A 26,580-nucleotide genomic window follows, 5' to 3' on the forward strand; every position below is an offset into this window, starting at 1 on the left:
ATGTGTCTAGCCCCATTATAGACTAGAATGCAAAAATAAAATAATATTGATTTATGGCGTTATCACATTGATTATGTAAGTCCACACATAAAAAATTCCAATAATTCTCCCACTTGGACTACATAATCAAACATCACAATATATACATAATCATAAATCAATGTCCCATAGAATCTCATCAAAACAAATAATCAAAAGCAATCATACATGCTTCATTGCTTGATTCACAGGGAAATATACAATAATAGCAATCCTTCCAACCATAACATAATATTAAAATACCAAAAATGGCTTCTACTAACTTAATACAACCTAGGCTCCCAACAACCCCATTTGAGATACATGTTCATGAAACACAACTATGGGTAAGCCTTTTGTTAGTAGATCCGCCAACATACCTTTTGTTGACATGTGTTTAATATCAATAAGAGACTCTGCCACTTTCTCCTTAACAAAATATAATTTTACATCAATATGCTTGGAGTGAGAAGTGCTTCTAGTGTTCTTAGAGAAAGCAACAGCTGCAGAATTATAACAAAATAATTTCAGCGATCTAGAAATGGAGTTAACAACTCCCAAAGCTAAAATAAAATTTTGCATCCATATAGCATGACAACAAGCCTCATAACATGCCACATACTATGCCTCCATAGTTAAGGATGTTGTAAGTGTCTGCTTGACACTTTTCCAAGATACAACTCCCCCTGCCATTACAAAAATATAGCTCGTAGTGGATTTCTTATCATATATGCAGCCAGCAAAATCAGCATCACAAAACCCAACTCCATCAAGTATGTTGGTGCGCTGATATGTCAATATTAAGTCCTTAGTTCCTTGAAAATACCTAAGGACCTTCTTAGCAGCTTTCCAATGTTGATTCCCAAGATTGCTCAAGTACCTTCCCAACATGCCCACAACAAAAGCGATATCAGGGCGTGTACATAAGGCTACCAACCAAAGATGAATAAGGAATGGTTCTCATTTCCTCTCTCTCATCATCATTTTGAGGACATTGAGCCTTTGAAAACTTATCACCCTTCACAATTGGCACTCTAGTAGAACTACTATTGTGCATATTGAACCTCTCATCATCATTTTGAGGACACTGAGCCTTTGAAAACTTATCACCATTCACAATTGGCGCTCTAGTAGAACTACAGTTGTGCATATTGAACCTCTTCAATATCTTCTCAATATAGGTTCTTTGAGATAATTTAAGCACTCTGTTAGCCCTATCACGAAGAATCTTTATGCCCAAAACATAAGAAGCCTCACTAAGATCCTTCATGTCAAAATGGGTTGACAACATGTGCTTTGTCTCAATCAACAAGTCAGAATCATTTGATGCGAGTAGTATATCATCAACATATAAAACAAGAAATATGTAACTACTCCCACTGACCCTCAAATATATGCATCTGTCAACTATATTCTCTTTAAAACCATTTTGGGTGATAATCCTATCAAACTTCAGATACCACTACCGAAGCTTATTTAAGACCATAAATTGACTTATTGAGCTAGCAAACTAAATCTTCCTTTCCAACTTCTGCAAAACCAGTAGGATGCTTCATATACACGTCCTCATCCAGATCACCATTCAAGAAAGTTGTCTTGACATCCATCTGATGTAGCTCCAAATCAAAATGAGCTACTATGGCCATAATCACTCTAAAAGAGTCTTTGGTCGACATAGGTGAGAAGGTTTCTTTAAAATCAATTTCTTATCTTTGACTATAACCTTTAACCACAAGTCTAGCTTTATATCTCTCTATTTGCCAACTAGAGTCACGTTTGGTCTTAAAGACCCACTTGCATCCAACTGGTTTACAACCATGTGGCAATTCGACCAAATTCCAAACACCATTCATATGCATAGAGTTCATTTCATCGTCCATGGTTTCTTTCCAAGAAGTGAATTGAGGACAATGAATTGCTTCTTGATAAGTGACTGGATCAGAAACATCATAACCATCATACTCATGCTCTTTCAAATAAATCATGTAATCATCTGAAATAGCCGGCCTATGAACCGTTTGTGATACTCTCAAAGGAATCCCATCAACAACAGTACCATCAACAGGAATGCTAGGTTCCACTTGATCACCATGCTCTCCTTGATTAGTGGCCGACTGTTGGACAATAGGAACATCCACATCTGGAACATGAGATGTAGGAAAAGGAATTATAACATGCTCTTCTCCAAAAGGCATCTCACGAGACATGAAATTGGGATCAACATTAACTTCATCTTCAAAGTACACAACCCTGTCTGACTGAATGATCCTGGTGGTATGAGATGGACAATAAAATCTGGAAACCCTTGATCTAATGCAATAACCAACGAAAAAACCACTAATGGTTTTAGGATCAAGTTTATTTGACTATGGGTTATATGGCCTAACCTCAGCCTTACCTCCCCAAACATGAAAATGGTGAAGGCTCGGTTTCTTCCCTAACCATAACTCACAAGGTGTCTTAGGCATAGACTTACTAGGCACTTAATTCAAAATATATGTCGTAGTTCTTAAGGCTTCACCCCATAGAAATTCTAGTAAGGATGAATTAGAAACATGCACCTTACCATATCCAACAATGTGCGATTCCTCCTTTCTGCAACCCCATTCTGTTGAGGAGTGTCTGGCATTGTATATCTAGCATCAATGCCGCATTCCAACAGAAACTTAGCGAATGGTCTAGGATTCTATCCAATCTCATCATATCTCCCATAATACTCACCGCCTTTATCAAACTTCACAACTTTAATGGGTTTTCCCAACTGTAAGTCCACCTTAGCCTTAAAGGCCTTAAACACATTTAAGGAGTCAAATTTCTACTGGATTAGTTCAACATAACCATATCTAGAGAAATCATCAATAAAAGTGATGAAATATTTATAACCCCCTAAAGCAGTTGGTGTCAAAGGACCACATATATCTGTGTGGATTAAGTCTAAAGTACTTCCACACCTATCAATCTTCTCCTTTTTGATCTTAGATGTCATCTTCCCCTTTAAGCAAACAACATAAGTCTCGAAGTCTAAGAAATCAAGATTAGAAAGCACACCATCTCTAACCAATCTCTCTAATCTTTGCCTAGAAATATGACCTAGGCATTTGTGCCACAACATGGAAGAACTCAAATTCATTCTAGCACGCTTGCAACCAACAACAGAATTAACAAAAGATGAATCACACAAAGGACCATGACGTAAACTGAGACTATAAAGATTGCCAAACAAAACAACATTGCCAATTAGAACTGAGTTGCTAAGTATATCCACTTTTCCTCCTCTAAAGTGGAAAGTGTAACCTTGTCTATCTAAAATAGATACATAAATCAGATTCCTCCTAAGTAAGGGTATGTAAGCAACATTGTGTAACAACAAAAAACTTTCTATGGTCAATCTTAGCTTTATCATGCCAAAAAATTCTACTTCCACTTTGCTTCCATCACCCATATACACACATTCTTCATGCTTTGATGGCCTCCTTTTGTTTGTCATCTCCTGCAAAGAATTAGTGACATGAATAGTGGCACCAGTATCTAACCACCAAGAATTGGCATAAACATCAACAATATTAGTCTCGATCATGTTTGCATTCAAATTAACCATAACCACAATTTCACCTTTCTTCTTCTTCTCTAGCCGATTTTTAAACTTGAAGCAATCAGCTTGCTTGTGGCTAATTTTGTGGCAAAAGTTGCACTTCCCCTTAAATCTCTCATTCTTTGTAGCATTAGAAGAAGCAGAGGCATTAGAGGTTCCTTGACTCGAATTCCCTTTCCTCTTGAATTGCTTAGAGCCTCCAAAATTCTTGTGTGAAGGTTTTTTCTTCATATTGCTCACTTGGTCAGTAACAAGAGCAAGGGAGTGAATCTCATTTTTCTTTAGTGAGACTTCATGTTGCACCTCAATGGACATGTACTCCTCCAAAGTCCATTCTTCCTTCAAGGCATTATAAGTCAACTTCACCGCATCAAAGGAAGCAGGAAGAGACTCAAGTATCTACCATTTCAAGAATTTCTCACTCAACTCCACTTTCATCTCATTTGCCTTGTTGAAGTAGTGCTTTAGCTTGACGATGTGATCTCTAACCCCCCTTACTCCATCATACATAGTGGTTGTGAGAAGCTTCAAATAAGTTGTCATTTCTGCCTTATCAATCTTGGTATAATTGGCTTTTACATATTCTAAAAAGTCTTTTACCCTTTCCTTCTTTGGCACACATTCTTTAATATATTTATCCATAGTATACTTCATCACCATCAAACAACTCCTATTGAAGTGCTCCCATCTCTCATAAAAGGATCCTTTATCAGTAGAGCTCACATCAGTGGGCTTACTTGGCTCATCAACTCTTAAAGCCAAGTCCAAATTGTGCAGAGTCATATGCACATTGAAAGACTCATACCATTCCTCAAAGTTATTTCTAGTAAGAGGCTTGATGGTAGATAATTGTAGAGTAATTCCAAGATTGCTAGTAGCTGGAAAATAGCAAAATTAAACAATATGCATGTTACTACAATATCATGCTACTTGCTAGTTTCTAGAATTTCTCAATTTAGCAATAGCTTGGAATCTTGAAATTCCACAGCGGTAAGGACAACTAATTAAATATCACAACCAAGATGCACTAATTTTATTAACGAAAGGGCAAAAGAAAATTAGTACGGTTCATAATATATAATTAATTTCCTTCACCAATCTAAGCAACCTACCAAGTATTATAATCATCGATAGGACAATTACAATACCCATATGGACCTTAGTAATCACAATAATAAAGCAACCAAAAGTGGGAGATAAAATATCTCAATAAAGACAATTTGACACATATAGGATCACAATAAGCAACCACATATATGTTCACTATTGTCATGATAAACTCAAATATTTAATTTGCACAACTTGACACACTTGGAATTGTGATAGGCAATCACACAAGTGTTCTTTATTGCCATAATAAATTTAAATATTTAAAAGAAAAGGTTATTTTTTACTGTGAATTTTTTATGGCAAAAAAGTGGTCTTTTACCATGATTATTTCTATGAGAACAATATAGTCACAAATTTTATTTTACAATAAAAAATGACATGTTGCTACAAATTTATTTTATGATAAAAAGTGATCATATGTTGCTGCAAAATTGTTTTGTGGTAAAAAATAATATGTTATAAATTTTATTTTGTGGAAAAATTATTTATTTTGTTATAAATTAAATGTAGTGGTTAAAAATAATTGTTCATAGATTTATAACAACAAACTTGCCATAAATAATTTTTTGTAGTAAAAAATTCTTTTACTATAAAATACTCTTTTTTAACCATAAATTAATTTATGGTAAAAACTCGTAATTGTTGTAGTGATTTAACTCATAAGGGTATGAGCTATGCATGAGTACGTACGAAAGCATGAAATACCTAGTGCAATTCCATATTGTTAACCACATGGTACACTAGTTTGGCTATGTCACATGTACAAAAAAAGTTATGTAGAAAATCCAAAATGTTTCGATAGTCAGGTATCCCATCCATGTGGGTGAAAGAAGTTCAATCTGTCTCATTCTTGGATTTCGAATATATAAGAAACATGGTACAATCTCCTAGCTTTTTAGGATAAAACTATCTTCAATTTTGAAATCAACTTTTTGTAATATCAATTTTTTATTTGTTCTATTTTTACTACTTTAGTTGCCATAGGATTGGTGACTAATGAGTATTTGAGGATTATGATTTTTAGGCTTGTCTGTGCACCACGACCACACACTCAAAGAGTAGAAGGGAGGTAGGAATTGGCTTTCGGCTTGGGTTGGATCCTATGAAGGTAATGTTGGAATTTTTTATGTGTGGACTTACATAATCAATGTGATAATGCCATAAATCAATGTTATTTTATTTTTGCATTGTGGTCCATAATAGGGCTAGACACATATTGTTGCTTGATTTTTTATGGGCTCACCCTAATTTACTTGACTGACCCATTAAGGGCACACACTGCACACTCGTCTTGAGAGCACACATAGACTGAATCTTGGGTGTAGAAAGGGAAGAGCTCATTAAACCCGGATTTTCATACCATCATGGACTGAGCATATTCTTGGATATCAGTGGAGCACGAAAATGGCTTTCCATGACACTAATCAAGGTAATCATTTCATTTATTATCATTCAATGCATGCTTTAATGTCTACATGTGATCCTATGTCGTTTAAAATTTCATCAGTTGGTATTAGAGCTCATACATGGATGACATTTGAGCTGCATATTTGGGTTATTTTGGGTTTCCCGTTTTCTAGTTTGGAAGCCATTTTTTGGAGTTTTTTTTTTTTTTTCATTTGGTGTTGATTCTCGGTTTTCAAGCCCGATTGATGTTGGAGACTTGTAGAAAATATTGTTTGGAGCAAAACATTTTTTTTTTTTTATGGTTTTTGGAGCTCATTTGATGGGATTTCGAAAATTAGAGCTTATTTTGGTTCTTTCTTTTATGCGTTTTTTGTGTAATATTTGGGTTTAGATTGAAGGATTGATGTTTGAGGACGGAAACCTAAGTGTTTTCGTCGAAAAATGCACAAAATTTTAGCCGAATTTTTTTTTCCTCTAGATGAACCAGGTCATGTTCAGCCTGGTGGAGAAGATGAACTATGCATGATGTCATAAAAAACTTTTTTTTTTTTGTTGTCTTGGTATTCTTAGAATTATTATGCATTTGTTAAATTTGATTTTATTGGGACAATTATTATTATTATTATTGTTCTTTATGGTATAATTTTTTATCTTATACCAATAATGTTGTTTACTATAAAAAAAAAAAATTCTTTTGCAACTAACATGTTTGACCTTTAATTCATTTCCCCTATTTCAATTGTTTAGAACCTCATATTTGTTTCAATTTTGATTCATCTCCCTCATTTTTCAACTTTTTAGAATCTCATATTTTTTCCTAATCAAAATAAAGTTGAAGGTCTCTTTTTTATTAACAGTGAGTCCACATGGTAAGCATAGATTTATTTTTGGTAATTACGCTTGATATTACAATAATAATAATAATCAAAAGCATCATTACATGGGAAGACTGGTTGCATTGACCACTGTGGGGCTTCTGACATCATGTTTATCTGAGCATATGAGCCTTCCAAAAAGACTCACCTCCTTCATCATCTCTCTTTGCCTCCAATGCCGCCTTCAACGTTTTCTCTTTTATTACTCTTTTCAAAATTAAAGCGTATTGGGTTCCACCTTCACCAATATTCCACATGGCACCTCCGTTTGAACTGTGGATGTAGCTGGTTCCAACATTCTTCAGGGTCCCTCTCATTGTTACCTTGCCTGAGAGACAGGGATAGTAATGGAGGGGTAGTTTGAATCCAAATAAATTTATTTATTTGGTACTATAATTTGTAACCCACCTTGCGGATTTCTGGAGTGATTGGATTAGGGCCCCGGGACAAAAAAGAAGGCATGATCGGTGCTACTGTTGTACCCACTTCAGTTACACCACTTATGTAAAGCCATAGGGTACCTGAAAGTGAAAAGACAAAAAACTAAGATAAAAATTCCTTAAATACTAAGATGGGTCATCTCAGAAAATGGATTTTACATGGTATCAGGAAGCTAACAGTCCGGAATTAAGCATTTAGGGACAAGAAAGAACATTACTTGGTAGTGTGAATGTATAACAAAATGGAAAGACCATCAAATGCAAAGACAAGTGATGTAAGAACGAAGTGTGGCTCAGGGAACAACGTATCTGTGGACAGACAGTTAGCAAGAATCATCATGATGCCACCTGCCTCAGCAACCACCCAGCTCTTTTCAACATTGTCATTGACTCCAACCAGGCAGTATACTATCTTCCTTTTGACCTTCTCTAGGTCCAGGGATCCAACAAAGCAAAGTTGTCTACAACACCGAGAGAAAGCAAATGTTACCAGTCATGCCTATAGAATGAGACCTAGTTGGTGTAGAAGCATCTCTTGCAGAAGCATTAGCAGCTCTAGCATCTACAGAATGTACCAGGGGATAAAACTTCTCAGCTGGTAAACCATTGGTGTAGAAGCTCCGGCCCTGATTAAAAACAAATCACAAGAGTTCAATACAGAAGAATAACAGACCATGAAAAACTTTAAATGAGAATCTTATATTTATTGCATTCAGAAAACTTATTTCCAAAAATATGATTTCCATTCCTGAATTCAAAGTAAAAAAACTTACCACATCTTAAGAATTTTTTAAAAGAGACTGATGGTATTTCTAGATAGAGAATAGCAATTAACAAAACAAGAAGAAATTCAAAATTTATTTATTTATTTATCTATTTTATATCTTTATTTAACAATTCAATTCAATTTTACACATCAATTATTGATATCTTCAGTTTGATATAATGCTCATTTGATAGTTGTGTTTCTAACAATAAATTGAATGGACTGTAGTTTTCCGTCGGTCACTAGTTACATTTCTATACAACAAAACAGAACAAGAAATATTTAAATGAGGGATTCAAGTGGCTAGGCATATCAAGGGAAAGGCTGGTCTCATGCATTGGACGGTTTTGATTACTAGTTCAAGTCTTGGGCTCAAAATGAGGCAAGTCTGTCAGGTGATTGCCCATTTTCCATTGGAAGGTTAAAGAAGGGAGTTGTGGCTCAATTCTACCACTACATACTTATCTTATCTCCATCTCCACAACTCTCTGCTCTCTGCTCTCTGCTAGGTCTTTCTTTTGAGGGAAATTTCATGTTACCAATTCCCGACTATACCCAAACTACCCCCAACTTTGAACCTGAGCATTCCGGTTATATGACTAAAAAGACATAAATTTGAAGCTTCCAGAGAAAACTTCACCTGCTCAAGTAGTTAAATTACAGGATTAGACTATTGTTAATTCTAACAGCATAGCCAAAGCTACAAAATCTTAGGAACACAAGGCTAATAAATCAAAACCACTAAAATGACATGAAAGAATAGGATTCATGACCTATGCATAAGAAGACTAGAATATAAATTGCTAGACCAACCAATTAAATAAAAATCTTGAAGTGGATAATATTTTACTCAAAAGTTTTGAAAGAAACATGTGAGCTTAACCTAGGCAATGTTTGCAATAATATGTAATCGAAATCCTCAAATATAAAGAAAAACATGAGTCTTCAGTAACCTAAGGCAAGATACATCATGCACATTCTAATGAAAGTTAGAAGAAAATGGACAGGAATAAGATAATGGGTACCCATGTGTTTTTTTTTTTTTTTTTGGGTGGAGGGGGTTGGCGTGGGGAGTTTGAGCAATAATAAGATTATCACACAGTGCGTAAGCCAAATGGTCAGCATCGTACACAGTCCTCAGCGTGTGGAGCAGGTATAAATGATACCTTGTCACTAAATTTAAATTTATAAAACATACTAACTTCAGCACTAAAAACAGACCTGTATAATCACATCTGCAGTAAAAAATACAAAATTGTCATAAGATGAAATAAAAAAATAAATATAGTGAATAATGGTTGTGCTGCACTACTAAGAAGTAGTGGGTTTCATTAATCAAGTAAGGCTCCATGTTGTTTGACCTTGGCTCAGCTTATGTGGACGTGTTCTACCTCATCAGATAAGTTTAAAACAAGCATGGAGACTTTCAATTGAGATGAGTGAGTCATACGACCAGTTTAATTTGAACATTAGAGATTGAGATGTTAACTTTTATTAAATACCTTTCTGATTTCACTATCGAAAAGATTGGTTGTCCCTAGGGATTGAAAAATCGGGAAATATCGCCGATATTTCGGAGAAATATCGGATATCGGTCGTCTTCGAAACAATAATCACCACCGATTATTGATCCCTGGGAATATCGCCAAAAAATCGGTAAAATCGCCAATATATCGGTGAAGCACTGATAAATCGACGATAAATCGCGAGTGGAGACAGGTGCGGAGAAGCCGGAGGACGAGTCCAAAAAATCAACGATTTTTTTTCAACTTAAGGAATTTGATCCGACGGCCATATTTGAATTTTTGAGGATCTGATGGCCCAGATTTCACCCGTGTATTTGTAAAGGCCTTCAACGGTTAAATTTGTGATCCAATGGTGGAAAATCAATCTTCACTTTATCCAAGGGCTATGAAGTGTTTCCAATGGTTATATGAAGATCTAATGGTGAAATTTGAACCAAATTTTGATCCAACGGTTAAAATTAATTTATAACGGCTATTTGACCATCCAACGGCTAGTTTGACCAAAAAAATTCCTATAAATACCCACATTCCATTCCATTTCATACATCAAAATTCTTATATGATCTAGCAAAATTTTTTAATTTTGAAAATTTGGTGGTGAAGAGGATTAACTCCACGTCAAGGCTAATTAAGGTATGTCTTACCTTTCATAAAATTTATTTTTATTATGCATAATTCAATTTTATTTGTTATATATAGTTTAATTGATATTATCTAATTTGAAATTTTGTCATTTTAACATTAAATTTCATATGGAATGGAAATTGATTTGACATATATGCATATTTAGTTTCATATGGAAATTTAATTCATGCATAATTCAATTTTAATAATGATTCTTATCAAATTCATGAATATGCAATTTTAATTTAATTCATATGGAAATGTAATTGTAATGTTTATCTATTTCATATATGCATAATTCAATTTTAATTTTAATTTTTATTAGTAATGATTCTTATCAATTTCATGAATATGCAAATTTAATTTAATTTAATTTAAATTTAATTCATATTGAAATTTTATTGTAATGTTTATTTATTTCATATATGCATAATTCAATTTTAATTTTAATTTTTATTAGTTCTTATCAATTTCATGAATATTAAATTTCTTACATGTTTTATCTTTAATAATTTTAAATTTGATATTAGTTTCATAATTCAATTTTAGAAAATGGCTAGTGAAAGCGGTATCATGGGTCGAGATCCTTGTTGGAAATATTGTACACCTATGGAAGGGAACAAAAATGGAACAGTATGCAATTACTGTGGGTTGACAATAAAGAGTGGTGGGATTACTTGTTTTAAATTTCACCTATCACATACAAACCCTAATTCAAATACAAAAAAGTGTCCTAACGTGCCTCAAGAAGTGAAACAAGAAATAAGACGACTTCTAGAGCAAAAAAATAAGGCAAAAGCGAAGAAAGCTGTAGATATAGAAGATATCTGAACTGCGAGACACAATGGGAAGAAGACATAGGCATGTAACTGATGAGAACGATGAGGAGAAACTTGGTGGTGATGATGATGATGGAGATGATGATGTGTATATGTATCCAGCTGACATACACCCTGATGAGCGGCATGCTTATAGAGAGGCGGTTCGAGTATCAAAAGCTGCTAAATGAAATCGACAACAAGAAGAACATTTTGTAAAAGGCAAAAGAAAAATAGGTATAATATTAATTTGAATTATTATTGTTTCTTATCAACTTTATCAATAATATTAAATTAACATATATGTTTAATTTTAATAATTATAATAGGAGAGTCTTCACATCCAACCAATCCAACAACAAGACAAATGCGAAAATCGCAAAGTGTTCAATATTCAGATCCATCACTGCCTGATGCACCCTCATTGTACAAATTTTCAGTAGCAAGACATAAAAATATGAAAAATCTTTTCAAAGGTGATGCCATCAAGGAAACCATGGGACGTTTGATTAGTAAGTTCTTCATATATGAGAGTGTTCCGCCCAATAAAGCAGACTCTCACCACTTCAAGAACATGATTGTTGGTGCACAACAAGCAGGTAATTACTATAATTTTAAAAGTTGTATTCATTTTAATAATATCATTACTATTTATATAGTATGATTGCCACAAATGTTCTTATATGCTTTAATTATATATGGATGGTAGGTATGGGCATAGAACCACCGTCTCCTTATGAAATCAAACACAAGTATTTGGATATGGAGTACAAAGACATGGAAGCTTATGTCAATATTCAAAGAGAAAAGTGGAAGACTTATGGATGCACGATTATGTGTGGCGGATGGACTAGGCCCACGAAATTAAGCATAATTAATTTCATGGTATATTCAAAAGGTAGCACAATCTTCCTCAAATATGTTGATGCATCAAATAATATAAGGGACAACAAATACATATATGGTTTGTTGAAAGATGTGATCAAGGAAGTTAGGAAACAAAATGTGGTACAAATAGTTACAGATAATGGGTCGACATTCCTGAAGGCGGGGAAGTTGTTAATGAAGAAATACAATCTTTATTGGACTTCGCGTGCAGCACATTGCATCGACTTAATGTTCGAAGACATCGATAAAAGGACGAGTATTGCAGGTGTGATTACAAAGGCTCGAAAGATAACCAACTTCATTTATAACCATAGTTGGTTAGTTGCGCAGATGCGGAAGGTGTGTGGTAGAGACATAGTTCGTCCTGGAGCAACAAGATTTGCAACCAATTATATGACTCTCGACAGTCTTTTGAAAAAGAAAGCAAACTTGAAGAAAGTGTTTATCAGTGATGAATTGGCACAACACAACTTAAGTCGCTCATTAATTGGCAAAGAAGTTGAATCACTTATGTTTGACCATGCGTATTGGGAGAGAGTGGGAAAGCTAGTGTCAATATATGAGGCGTTATACACGGTTCTTCGCATTATCGATTCAAAAGTTATTCCTACAATGCCATTTGTGTACAAATTGATTCGAGTTATGAAAGAGAACCTCATTCGACTTAATGCTAAAGAATGGGTGTTAGAAATAATTGCAGATTGTTGGGATAGAACTCTTAAACATCCTCTTCATACAGCAGGTAAGTATTATTCATCTTCGAAAGTTATTGGTATTTAATATGTGTCTTTCATAACATTCTAATTTTACATTTCTACTTTACTATTGTAGCATTCTTTTTTAATCCAAGACTTTAATATAAACGTGGAGTTGGTACTGATCCTGATCTACTTTAAGCTGTTTATGAAGTCTTTACGAAATTAGATCCTACATCAGAAGGTCTTAGTCAATTTGGAAATGAGGTAAATTATTAGAGTTATAATATAAATTAAATAATTGAATTTCATTTACTCAACTTTTTCACTTTCAATTATTTAATATGTAGATTATACTATTCCGAGATGCAAAAAGAGGATTCGGTGATCGAGAAGCGATTGCTTCGAGGTCAAAAATGGTTCCCGGTGAGTATTATTTGTGAATTAATAATTCATTTCATTAGCATATTATTGTAGCTTTCCAATATAAGTATTGATATCATTTATTTAGTTGTAGTTGAATGGTGGTTCATGTATGGAAATCACACTCCTACATTAAGAAGGTTGGCCATCAAGGTTTTATCGTAAACTGCATCATCTTCAACTTGTGAGAGAAATTGGAGCACGTTTGCCTTAATTCATACCAAACAAAGAAATCGGTTTGCTTACCCGATGCTCCAACAATTAGTTTTCTGTTATTATAACATGAAACTAAAGATACGTGACATGGAAGCAGAACATGACAAAGTTGTAGAGAAAGATTACCTCGATTTACTTGACACTGCAACTGAGGTTGGTGAAGAAGAAGATAACCAATTGTTTCAATGGGTTAGACCTCTTCATTTAGATGATGAAAATGGAAATCCCGACCCACGAATTGCCGCACATGTCCAAGAAATAGGTGTTGACGTTGATCGGGTGTTATCCGAATAAGTTCATACTGATAATTTCAGCCAAGACACGAGAGATTCATTTCGACAAGGAATTTCTTAGCCGGTAGTGACTTCTCGACCTTCTTTTGACTTCACGAGTGTTGAACATAATAATAGACCTAGTGCTATTGGTACTTCCACTTCCGGTTATGATGGTTCAAGAGGAGAAGAGACCAATGATGGCTACGGCCCTAGAAATGATGAAGGGGGTGTTAGACAACAACAACAAAGTGGACAACCGTTGGCATTTACTTGTGAAGATGATTTCACACATTATACTCAAGATGAAGACCACGACTCTAGAAGAGCCGGTCCAGGTGTTGGAGCCATTGGAAAGCCATATAGAGGAAGACAATGAAGGATGATGCCATACAATGAGGACTCATTGTCGGCCAGTTTTGAGTCGATGAGTGTAGAGACTCAATTCAGTGATTCATCAAATGAAGCCAACATTTATGCCCCTTATGCAATGAGTTATGGTCAGCCTCTTCAAAATCTTTCAAGTTCCACTGATGATGACTTCCTTACTATACTACTACAAAATCTTTCAAATTAGATCCAAGTTCTTCATCGTTGGGTTGTGGACTTTTGTCCATGTGATAGCGTTGGCTTTTTATTTTTATTTTTAAAATTATGTCTTTGCTTACAAAATTGATTTTTATTCATTTATTGGACAATTTGATTTTAATTAAAAAAATATGTTTTTATGTGATCTAGAGTTGTCACTTATTTTCTTTTCTATCTTCTCTCCGAACTAAGGTATTTTCTCTTACTTCTTGCACTTTCACTTCATGAATAAGCTCCAAAAATTAGGAAACCCCCTCCATTTCCAATAATGAGAAGATTTTTTGAATTGCACCAGACATTAACCTTTGTTTCCTCGCCCCATCCCATAGGTTTGCAACTAGTTTTTATGAGAGGCTAAATGAAATAGCACAAAAAATACTTCTTTCAAATAGTTCTCCTCCACCCGATTGTCCCACTAAAATTTTGTTCGTCTACCATTAGTACCTCGAAAAGTTGTCTTGAGGCTAAAACTCTTTTCAACCTTCCCTAATGTCTTTCCACAAACTCATATCAAAAGTCTCCCTCACACCACAAGTTTTACTCCTCCCTCCTATACAAAATTTTAGGCTTATATAAAATGGTTCCTAGAGTTCCTGCAATATTAATATTCGTTATGTTTGGTTCTAAGAAATTTGAGGAAAAATATGAGAAAAAAAAAATAGAGAGACAAAATGGAAGAAAAGAAAAAATAAAGAAAAATAAAAAATAGATACAAAATTAATAAATTATTTTTTATATGTTTTTTCAAACTCATTTTACTTAATTTTCTTTATTATATAAAGATTAAATAATTTTAAAATACACAAATTTTTAATTAATTTTAATTATATTTAATTTTCTTTAAAAAAATTTATGATGAAACCAAATATGAGGAGTCTACAAGTAAACATTTCTGTATTATGAGGCAGCTTTAATCTATGAAAATAATGCATTCTTCATATTCGTTGCATTGCATTTCTGATACTTGTAGAAATGCTTACACTAGTGCAAACCAAAGTGAGATACAGATTATGTACTCATTAATCAGTGATTAAAAATAACTTTATTTATTGTTGTTCTCTTCCGTCTATAACCAACGACAGGTTTAAGAGTACAGAACACAGAGTATTGGCAAACCGACGGGGTTGAAGAGTCTCAGTATTTGGGTAAATAAAAATTTATCAGGAAAATTGTCATCTATTTGCCATAAATAAAAATTATTCGGGAAAAAAATTATTTGTCATAAATAAAAATTTATGACATGATTTTCTAATAACCATTTACATTAACTCATATTGTGATTGAATTTATTTTTTTATTATGAACACAAGATTCATACTAAAATATTACGAAAATGTATTAGCCTCAAATGTATTTTGTGGCTGAACATGTTCCTTTGCCACAAATAAAAATTTCATCCCTACAAGAACTTTTTTACCACTAAAAGAAAATTCATTGCAAAAATCTTTTGTTTTTTGTTTTCGTTTTTATCTTTTGCCATTAAATACTGTTCATATAAAAGAAAAAAAAAAAAAAAAGATTGTAGCAACAAGAGCTCTACTACAATAAATTCATTTAGTTACATGAAACAGTGATCTACTTGCCTGAAATTGTATGTTGGCCAATGCCGCCTCCTTCATCTCATTCCCCACAATATTCCTTGCACACCGGAGAAAGCTCTCATTAGTGATATCATTTTTCCAGGAATGACATAGTAATTTATTCCAAAGAAGAAGGAAAGGTAAGAAAGAAATCTATGTTTAAAGACCCACCTTTAACTTATTGAAAAACATTTGAATCTATGCGGCTTTTCTATCGTCAAGTCGGGGCCGAATGTAATCAAGCAAAGGGTATTATTGTTCATGATGGGTGTGTCCCTCACTCTTCATTGTTGATTTCTTCCACAGCTATTACCCTACCTTGTTTTTAATTGAATCCACTTCTAGCTTATATAAACATTATTTTTTAATTGAAACTTTTCAATTATTATGTTGATGTCATATAAAATTAATTAATTGAATGTTAATAAATTTAATACAAATTAATAAAATTAAATAGAATTAACAGAAAGGTATCATCTCAATACTCTTCTATTTCTATAATTTTTTAAAACAAAAAAAAATAAACGATTTTTCAATTATATATTTATTTTTTGTAAACATAAAATATATTTGGTGGTTAAAATTTTTGTTTTATTTTAAAAAGGAAAAAGTAAAATATGTTTGATAATTAAATAAAAAGGGAAATTAATATAAATTTCTTTTATTTTCTATTTTTTGGATGAAAATTTTTATTCCTATAGGTGGAACTCATATGTTGTTAGTTTAGTATATAAGAATATAAAACGAGGGTGAGTTGGGTGATAATTTTGTATTTTAATTTTTTTTAATTTAGAAAAAAAAAATGTTATATCTTTCTTTTAAAATTTTGTTATCAAATTTAAAAATTAAAAAGTAAAAATAAATGATCAAATATGATTTGTAAAATTATTTTTAAATATTAATTATTTTTAAAAAAAAATTAAGAAACAAATTGTGTAAAGATGTTTTAATCAATGTTTTTAAAACCAATCATTGATTCATTGATCAAATTTATAGTGAAATCACAATCGAACTAATGATGTCATAAATATTTAGTTTATATATTATGAAAACTAAAAATATTTATAAAAATATTAAAATATATAAATAAATTTAAAATCAATAATATTTATTTTTTATCTTTGATATATCAAATTTAATCATACATAAATGTAAATGTATTAATATTTTAAACTTTATTAAATAAAATATGTCTAATATTAAAATATGAATATATTAAAAATGGCAGAAAATTCAATTATTTAATTTTAACTATATATTAAAAGCTATATATATATATATATATATATATATATATATATATATATATATATTCTATTTTTAAAAAAATTTAAAATATTAAATGTTTTCTTGTATTATTTAAAATATTAATATTACAATTTCTTTTTATTGTAAAAAATATATTTTACTTTTGCTTGCAACCCTGAGAAATAAAACACAAAGCAGTTGGGTGATCCCTACGCCATGCCTTGAGCTTGAAGTTCAAGTCACCTAGGTGTATTTTGTTGGGTTTTTCCTTATGTGGAAGACCCAAATTAAGAGCCTAAAATTTTAAGGCCTCTTAAACCTTTATATAAAAGGGCTAGAAAAAGAATCCTTTTTTTACTTCTTCTTCTTCCAATTTTTTGCAGCCACCGGAGGTAGGAGAAAAGAGAGAGAAATGGGAGAACCACCATTTTTTAAGTTAGAGAGAAAAATTCAATATTTTCTTCACTGCCCAGATTTCATCAAAGGTCCGATCCCGCTTCGTCTGTGGGCCGAATGATCTGAAATTTGGAGGAGAGGTTCGTGACTCATTAATCTTCATTTTAAACAGTGAAGATCGGATTTGGAGATTCAGATGGTCGTCTTTCAGTCCGAGAACAGAGCCTCTATTTTGATGTGTTTTCTATCCGGACAGTTTTGATCATAAACTCCGATCAAGGTTAACTCGTGGTTCGATTGAGTCGATTTTTGGAGAGCACGTTCAAAAATCATTGATATTCATTCTGAACAGTGGAGATTGGATTTGGAGTTCTGAAAAGTTATATTTTAGTCCGAGAACAGTGGTGTGTTTGGTGACATCTCTCCATTGCTTTTATGCAAAGTTGTTGAAATTGCCAAGATCAATATGTCTTGAGACATGGTTAATGTATGCCTCTAGTTTTATTTGGAGAGAATTGTATAACCCATTAATTATATTAGTGGAGTTTTTAAGTGGCCTAAGGGTCCCGTGGTTTTTACTTCTCATATTGGAAAAGGTTTTCCATACTAAAATTATTAGTGTTCATATACTTGTAGATTGGGTGTCTTCTTGCTACTCTATTTGATTGATTCCTGTTAGGTTCTCATAAGAGGGGATAAAACCTAGTTGTGCATTATTTGTATTTATCCCATCAAAGTGGTATCAGAGCATTGGTTCAAGATAAGTTGTGCCTTGTGTAGAACAATGGAAAGCAATACAAGTAGAATGATTACTCTGAATGGCTCCAATTATCATGTTTGGAAAGGAAAAATGGAAGACTTATTGTATGTGAAGGATTATTATTTGCCTGTGTTTGCTTCTGAAAAGCCAGAAAATAAAACTGATGCAGAATGAAATTTACTTCATCGGCAGGTTTGTGGTTATATCAGACAGTGGGTAGATGATAATGTTCTCAATCATGTTAGTGAAGAGAAAAATGCACAGAGTCTATGGAACAAGCTCGAACAGTTATATGCTCAAAAGACTGGTAACAATAAATTATTTATGATCAAGAAGATGATTAGCTTAAAGTATCAAGATGGAACTCCTATGACAGATCACTTGAATACATTCCAAGGTATTATTAATCAGTTGGCTGGAATGAATATCAAGTTTGAGGAAAATGTGCAAGGGTTGTGGTTTCTTGGTACATTGTCGGACTCGTGGGAGACGTTTAGAACTTCTTTGTCTAACTCAGCCCCAGATGGTACTATGAATATGGATTTGGTTAAGAGTTGTGTTCTGAATGAAGAGATGAGAAGAAAGTCACAGGGTTCTTTTTCACAGTCAGATATCCTAGTTATTGAAAAGAGGGGGGGGGGGGGGGAGTAAGAGTAGAGGTCCGAAGAACAGAGACAGAAGCAAAAGCAAGACTAACAAGTTTGCCAATGTTGAGTGTCATTATTGCCATTTGAAAGGGCATATAAGGAAGTATTATCGCCAATTGAAGAGAGATATGAAACAAGGGAAAGTGAAGGACAAGAAGAATGATAATGATGGTGAAGATGATCGAGTTGCCACTACCACTTCAGATTTCCTTATTGTTTATGATAGTGATTTTGTTAATTTTGCTTACTAGGAGACTAGTTGGGTGATTGATAGCGGTGCCTCAATTCATGCCACACCTCGGAAAGATTTCTTTACATCCTACCCATCTGGTGACTTTGGAAGTGTTAGGATGGGTAATGATGGCTCAACTAAAGCCATTGGTATGAGATATGTGTGTTTGGAGACTAGTAATGGTACTATGTTGATTTTGAAGAATGTCAAACACATTCCAGATATCTGCATGAATTTAATCTCCACGAGTAAGCTTGATGATGAAGGGTTTTGCAACACCTTTCGTGATAGTCAATGGAAGCTCACCAGAGGTTCTATGGTGGTAGCAAAAGGAAAGAAGTGTTTCTCATTGTACTTGATGCAGGCAAGGGTAATTGATTCCAGTATCAATGCAGTGGATGATGATAGCACAGTTGAGCTTTGGCACAACAGACTCTGTCACATGAGTGAGAAAGGCTTGATGATTTTGGCTAAGAAGAATCTTCTTTCTAGTATGAAGAAGGGATCTTTGAAATGGTGTGCTCATTGTTTAGCAGGAAAGCAAACCAGAGTTGCATTCAAAACACACCGCCATACAAGGAAGCCAGGTATGCTTGATTTAGTGTATTATGATGTGTGTGGTCCTATGAAAACAAAAACACTTAGTGGATCTCTATATTTTGTGACTTTTATAGATGATCATTCAAGAAAGATTTGGGTGTACACCTTGAAAACAAAAGACCAAGTGTTAGAAGTGTTTAAGCAGTTTCATGCTTTTGTTGAGAGACAATCTGGTGAAAAATTGAAATGCATTCAGACTGATAATGAGGGTGAGTATTCTGGTCCTTTTGATGAGTATTATAGACAACATGGTATTCGACATCAAAAGACACCTCCTAAGACTCCTCAGTTGAATGGGTTGGCTGAGAGAATGAATAAGACACTGGTTGAAAGGGTGAGATGTTTACTTTCACAGTCATAGTTGCCAAGATCCTTTTGGGGTGAGGCTTTGAATACTATTGTACATGTTCTCAATCTTACACCATGTGTTCCTTTAGAATTTGATGTTTCGAATAAAATTTAGTCAAATAATGAAATCTCTTATGATCACTTGCGTGTCTTTGGATACAAGGCTTTTGTGCACATTCTGAAATATGGGAGGTATAAGCTTGATGCTAAGACAAGACCTTGTGTATTCATTGGCTATGGTCAGGATAAGCTTGGCTACAGGTTTTATGATCCGGTGTAGAAAAAGCTTGTAAGAAGTCGAGATGCTATGTTTATGGAAGATCATACCATACAGGACATTGAGAAGACTGATGTAACAGAGTTTCAGTATAGTGATAATTTGATTGACTTTGATCCAGTTCCTTTGACACATCTTTCTACACAAGTTGAAGATGAAGCACATGATGACCAACCTGACATTGGTGATGTTGAAACTCCCACACAAGTTGAGATGGATGATTATGTTCATGAGTAGTCACCAGTAGCAGAGGCTCCACTAGATATTCCACTCAAGAGATCTACCAGAGACTAACATCCTTCCACACGGTATTCTGTTGATGATTATGTATTACTAACTGACGGGGGAGAACCTGAAAGTTATGAGGAACCCATGGGAGATGAGAATAAGATAAAGTGGGTTGATGCTATGCAAGATGAGATGAAGTCATTGCATGAGAATCATTCTTATGAGCTTATCAAGTTGCCAAAGAGAAAAAGAGCTTTGAAGAACAAGTGGGTCTACAGAGTGAAGCAAGAAGAACACGTTTCACAGCCACGTTACAAAGCTAAATTGGTTGTCAAAGGGTTCATTCAAAAGAAATGTATTGATTTGATGAGATTTTTTCTCATGTTATTAAGATGTCGTATATTCGTGTAGTTTTGGGCTTGGAAGCTAGTCTTAAGTTGGAGATTGAGCAAATGGATGTTAAGACTGCGTTTCTCCATGGTGATTTAGACAAAGAAATTTATATGGAACAGCCAGAGGGTTTCATAATAAAAGGAAAAGAGGATTATGTATGTAAGTTGAAGAAAAGTCTTTATGGCTTAAAGCAGGCACTGGGGCAGTGGTATAAGAAGTTTGAATCAGTTATGGGGGAGCAAGGCTACAGAAAAACTATTTCTAACCATTGTGTATTTGTGCATAAATTCTCTGATGATGATTTTGTTATATTGTTGCTCTATGTTGATGATATCTTGATTGTTGGTAGAAACGTTTCAAGAATTGATAAGCTGAAGAAGCAATTAAGTAAATCATTTTCCATGAAGGATTTCGGGCCAGTAAATAAAATTCTTGGTATTAGAATTGAGCGAGATAGAGCATCCAAGAAGCTGTATATGTCATAGGAACAATATATTGAAAAGGTGCTTGAAAGATTTAACATGTGCAAAGCTAAAGTGGTTAGTTCTCCTCTAGCTAGTCATTTTAAGCTAAGCAGCAGACATAGCCCTTCTATAAATAAGGAGAAGGAAGACATGAGAAGAGTCCCGTATGCCTCAACAGTAGGAAGTTTGATGTATGCCATGGTATGTACTAGACCAGATATAGCTTATTCAGTTGGTGTTGTTAGCCGCTTTCTATCTAATCCAGGAAGACTACATTGGGAGGCAGTCAAGTGGATTATAAGATATTTGCGAGACACTTCCAAGTTGAAACTTACTTTTGGAAGTGGGAAACCAGTACTTGTTGGCTACACTGATTCAAAAATGGCAGGGGATGTAGATAATAGAAGGTTTACTTCAGGCTATTTGATGACATTCTCAGGAGGTGTTGTGTCTTAGCAATGAAGACTGCAAAAATGTGTTGCACTTTCTACAACAGAGGCAGAGTACATTGCAGCAGCAAAAGCATGTAAAGAGTTGTTGTGGATGAAGCGTTTCATACATGAGCTCGGATTTAAGCAACAGCGCTATGTGATATACTATGATAACCAGAGCGTCATTCACCTTAGTAAGAATTCTACTTTTCATGCAAGATCGAAGCACATTGATGTGAGGTATCATTGGATGAGAGATGCTCTCAATGATAATTTGTTTGAACTTGAGAAGATACATACCGATCACAATGGCTCAGATATGTTAACGAAGTCCTTACCAAGGGAGAAGCTTGAATTTTGTTGTTCAATCGCCGGGATGGCGAGTCCCTCCACATAATCGGAAAGAGAGAGATTTGTTGGGTTTTTCTTCATGTGGAAGGCCCAAATTAAGAGCCCAAAATTTTTAGGTCTCTTAAGCCTTTATATAAAAGGGTTAGAAAAAGAATCCTTTTTTTACTTCTTCTTCTTCCAATTTTTTGCAGCCACCGGAAGTAGGAGAAAAGAGAGAGAAATGGGAGAACCACCATTTTTTAAATTAGAGAGAAAAATTCAATTTTTTCTTCACTGCCCAGGTTTCATCAAAGGTCCGATTCTGCTTCGTCTGTGGGTCGATCGATCTGAAATTTGGAGGAGAGGTTCGTGACTCATTGATCTTTATTCTGAATGGTGGAGATCGGATTTGGAGATCCGGACAATCGTCTTTCAGTCCTAGAACAGAGCCTCCATTTTGATGCATTTTCTATCCGGACAGTTTTGATCATGAACTCCGATCAAGATTAATCCATGGTTCGATTGAGCCGATTTTTGGAGAGCACGTTCAGAACTCATTGATATTCATTCTGAACAGTGGAGATTGGATTTGGAGTTCTGAAAAGTTATATTTTAGTCCGAGAATAGTGGTGTGTTTGGTGAGATCTCTTCATTGCTTTTATGCAAAGTTGTTGAACTTGCCAAGATCAATTTGTCTTGAGACATGGTTGATGTATGCCTCTAGTTTTATCTAGAGAGAATTATGTAACCCATTAATTATATTAGTGGAGTTTTTAAGTGGCTTAAGGGTCCCATGGTTTTTACTTCTCATATTGGAGAAGGTTTTTCATACTAAAATTATTAGTGTTCATATACTTGTTGATTGGGTGTCTTCTTGCTACTCTATTTGATTGATTCCTATTAGGTTCTCATAAGAGGGGATAAAACCTGGTTGTGCATTATTTGTATTTATCCCATCATATTTTTCGTAAACTCAATATCATCCATCCCATAGCATGCAGAAGGGAATAAAGAAGGGCTTTAAATCCTTAAATAATGTTGTAGTGGCATTTGAACCAAAGTTGGATCTCAACAAGTCACCTATTGGGTTGGGCCAAATCTTTTTTGCTTAAAAAAAATTAAAGTTATGTTTGGTCCCGAAAAGTACTAAGGAAAGAAAAAAAATATTAAAAAAAATAATTTTATCATGTTTGGTGTTTTATAGAAAATAATATATAAATATGATTAATTAAAATTTTATATATTTTTAAATTATTTAATCTTTACATTGAAAAGTGAAAATAAGTAAAATGACTTTGAAGTAGCATGTAAAAATAATTTATTAATTTTAAATCCCTTTTTTATTTTCCCTTATTTTTTCTTTCCTTCCATTTTTCCTTTTTATTTTCTTTTCCTCACATTTTCCCTTACATTTTTCGTGAACCAACACATAGCGTAAAGGAAAAATGACTACCAACCCATAACTGGTTCATCGGTTTAGTATGTACTCCAAGAACCGATTCAATATATACTCTAATCGAGGTCTGACCAATCAAATAGTCCAACCTAGTTTTAAAACATTGGTCTAAATAATATTAATTATAAGAGAATTTCATCTAGTTATGCTAATTATAAGAGAGAATTCCTAATTTTTTTAATAACAAATCTCTAAGTGTAATATATTTTTATTTAAAAGATTAAAATTAGGATGAGATATATTTTTCATTTCAATTTTTTATTTTTTATTTCTTCGATAAATAAAGTATTAACATGACATAAAATTTCTTGATAAGAAGTTTCCCTTTAGTATTGGTGCAATTTTCAATAAAATAAGCAATATGCAACTTGGGATTGTCCTTGCCATCAAACTGTATAAACTTGACAGATTGATACCCCATAAACAATCTTAAGTTGCCAATTCTCCTATTATAAGGCTTTGAGTATATTAGTTTATAGTATGATGAACCTTCATGTTATGCTTTAATAGCATGTACATTCATGTCCTCAAGTTGTTCAACAGAGACATGTAGACCTTGATAACGCACATGCATTCTTTCAAATTTTATTTTTTGTTTCTAATTTTTAATTTTCATTTTATAAATATTTCAAATATTTTAAACTTCTAATCTTTTAAAATTCTATTTTTTTTTTTAATTTTAAAATTTTAGTACTTGTTTGAATATACTTTTTATTTTTTATTTTTAAAAATAAAAATAAGTAATAACTTCTATATAACATATGGTAACTCTCATATAAAAAATATGCACTTATACAATCTCCTTAAAAATTACTTTAAATTTTTTTATAAAAAAATTGAGATAAGTTAATTTTTTTTAATACTTTAATTTTTAAATAATTTTTATAAATTATTAATTTTTTAAAATAAATCTTGAAGAGTTGTTATATTTTTTATTGGAACTATTATCATTCTCTGTTTTATAACAGAAAACAAGGTGTGGATCCAAATGATATCTTAGTTTTAATATTTTAGGTGAAAACTTTTTCCTTGTAATTTTTAATTCTCCATTAATCATAATAATAATAAAAATAAAACGAGAAAAATACAGCATTTAATGTGGGAGGCGCTCAACATTTGGCATGCATGGCACCTTTGTGTCTTTGGCAGTTCCTGAGAGATCAAGTGATTAGCCATTGGTTTTTCCTTTTTGGTATTAATTTTTTTTATTAAAATTATAATTGATGAATATAATTTTAGCCATCACCTATGATTTTGATATAGAAAATGGTTAGTAATAATAATATATGATCACTGTTGTAATAAAAATGAATTACTTTGATAAATATTTTTACAAAAAAGTTAAATTTAAAAATATTTAAAAAAAATTTAAAAAGATTATTTTTATTGCATACTCATGTTCTGATGGATAGATCGAGAATCTTATACATCTGCAAAATGATCTTATATATTTGCAATATCCATTTTCTTTTCTACATTCAAACTATTCATAAAAACTTGAGTTTTTAATAAAAGTAATCTTTTTAAAATATATTCTAAATTTAGATTTTTTTTTTTTTGAAAATATATTAACTAATTTTTCTGGCATTATTAATCATATATCATCTTTTAATTTATATATTAAAACCACATTCATCATAAGTAATTAAAATTATAGTAAAAATTAGAATCATAATTGGCGATTATGTGACTGTGGTTTTAACACGACAACACAAAATTAACATCATCCACTCATTGAGAAAAAAAAATTATATGAAAATTAAAAAAAAAAAAATACTATGCAATGGAAAAAAAATTATTTTTTTATAAAAATAAAAAATAATTAAATATTATTTATCATTTTCTTTTTTTTTAGAGAATCTGAATGAAAAATTAAACATTTTATCTTTTTTAAATTTAATACGAAAACATAATTTATCAATTTAAAATTATAATATATATATATATATATATATATATTATATATATATATATATATATATATATATATATGAAAAAACATCATTTTTATTATATAATTATAAAACTTATTTTTTTTTCATAAAATTAAAAATAAAAATAAAAAAGGTAAAAAAACAATAAATGATATTTTAAAAATATTTTTTAAAAGTAATTTTGTTTTAAATAATAAATTATATATAATTGTAAGGGTTAAACAAAAAATTTTGATTTAAAATTTAAATATTAATAATTATAATAAATATGAGACCCATATATCATAAATGTATTCACAAATCAAGTGAATTCTTTTAAATACTTTAAATTTTAAAAGTTTTTAATTAAAAGACAATTTTAATATATTAAGCCTATTAAACTCATCTCCAAAAATTATTAAAAGATACCGTATTTTTTAATAATTATTATGCCCAATTCACCCCGGGTAATTCTCCCTCGAGAATCGTAAATGGCACCGACAGTAATGATTCATAACCGAATCTGAAATGAAAGACAACAAAAAGTTTGATGCCCAAAATCAAACCACGGGCCCACAAGAAAGCTGCACGTTGTTCCAACTTCCAATTCATTGAACGTAACAAAAGCATGTCTTTCAAGCGTGAATACACAAAAGTTGGACAATTAAGTCTCTCGCTCGTAAGAATTATGGGTGCATCTAGGGTGAGTCATCATGTGTAACAAATTGATGTTCTTCTTTATAGTCCCTATGTGGAAATAGGATAGTTCACATATTTCCCTCAAATATAAATATTATTGAGTTTTCTTTTAGAAAATATTAACATATTTGTTTTCATTAATTAAACTTTTGGTCAGTTTGATAATGATTTTAGTAAATGTTTTTAGTTTAAAAAATATTTTTGAAAAAAAAAAAGTTAGGTATTTGACGAATTTTATAAAATATTTTAAAAATCTTAAAATTATTTGTAATATTTTTTTCAAGAAACACTCGTCAAGAGATTTTCTTAAAAATACTTGT

The 26,580-nt window shown here is 32.5% G+C and overlaps 1 protein-coding gene across 1 annotated transcript; it reads left to right on the forward strand.

The window, feature by feature from the left end:
* The first annotated feature begins 11,672 nt into the window (after positions 1-11,672).
* On the forward strand, positions 11,673-14,056 carry LOC117909916. Its single transcript, XM_034823967.1, has 5 exons — positions 11,673-11,775; positions 11,886-12,806; positions 12,989-13,026; positions 13,110-13,185; positions 13,854-14,056. Exons 1-5 carry the CDS (start codon positions 11,673-11,675, stop codon positions 14,054-14,056), a joined length of 1,341 nt encoding a protein of 446 aa, XP_034679858.1.
* The last annotated feature ends 12,524 nt before the right edge of the window (positions 14,057-26,580 follow it).

The sequence above is a fragment of the Vitis riparia genome, unplaced genomic scaffold (assembly GCF_004353265.1).
Source record: "Vitis riparia cultivar Riparia Gloire de Montpellier isolate 1030 unplaced genomic scaffold, EGFV_Vit.rip_1.0 scaffold466_pilon_pilon, whole genome shotgun sequence".
NCBI classification, from domain to species: Eukaryota; Viridiplantae; Streptophyta; class Magnoliopsida; order Vitales; family Vitaceae; genus Vitis; species Vitis riparia.

Bases quoted from the DNA above. Each gene is read 5' to 3' on its own strand.
- LOC117909916 (XM_034823967.1), top strand. From the start codon at position 11,673: ATGGGACGTTTGATTAGTAAGTTCTTCATATATGAGAGTGTTCCGCCC. The intron at 11,776-11,885 runs GTAATTACTATA...TATGGATGGTAG, and splicing joins TGTTGGTGCACAACAAGCAG to GTATGGGCATAGAACCACCG. The intron at 13,027-13,109 runs GTAAATTATTAG...TTTAATATGTAG, and splicing joins TTAGTCAATTTGGAAATGAG to ATTATACTATTCCGAGATGC.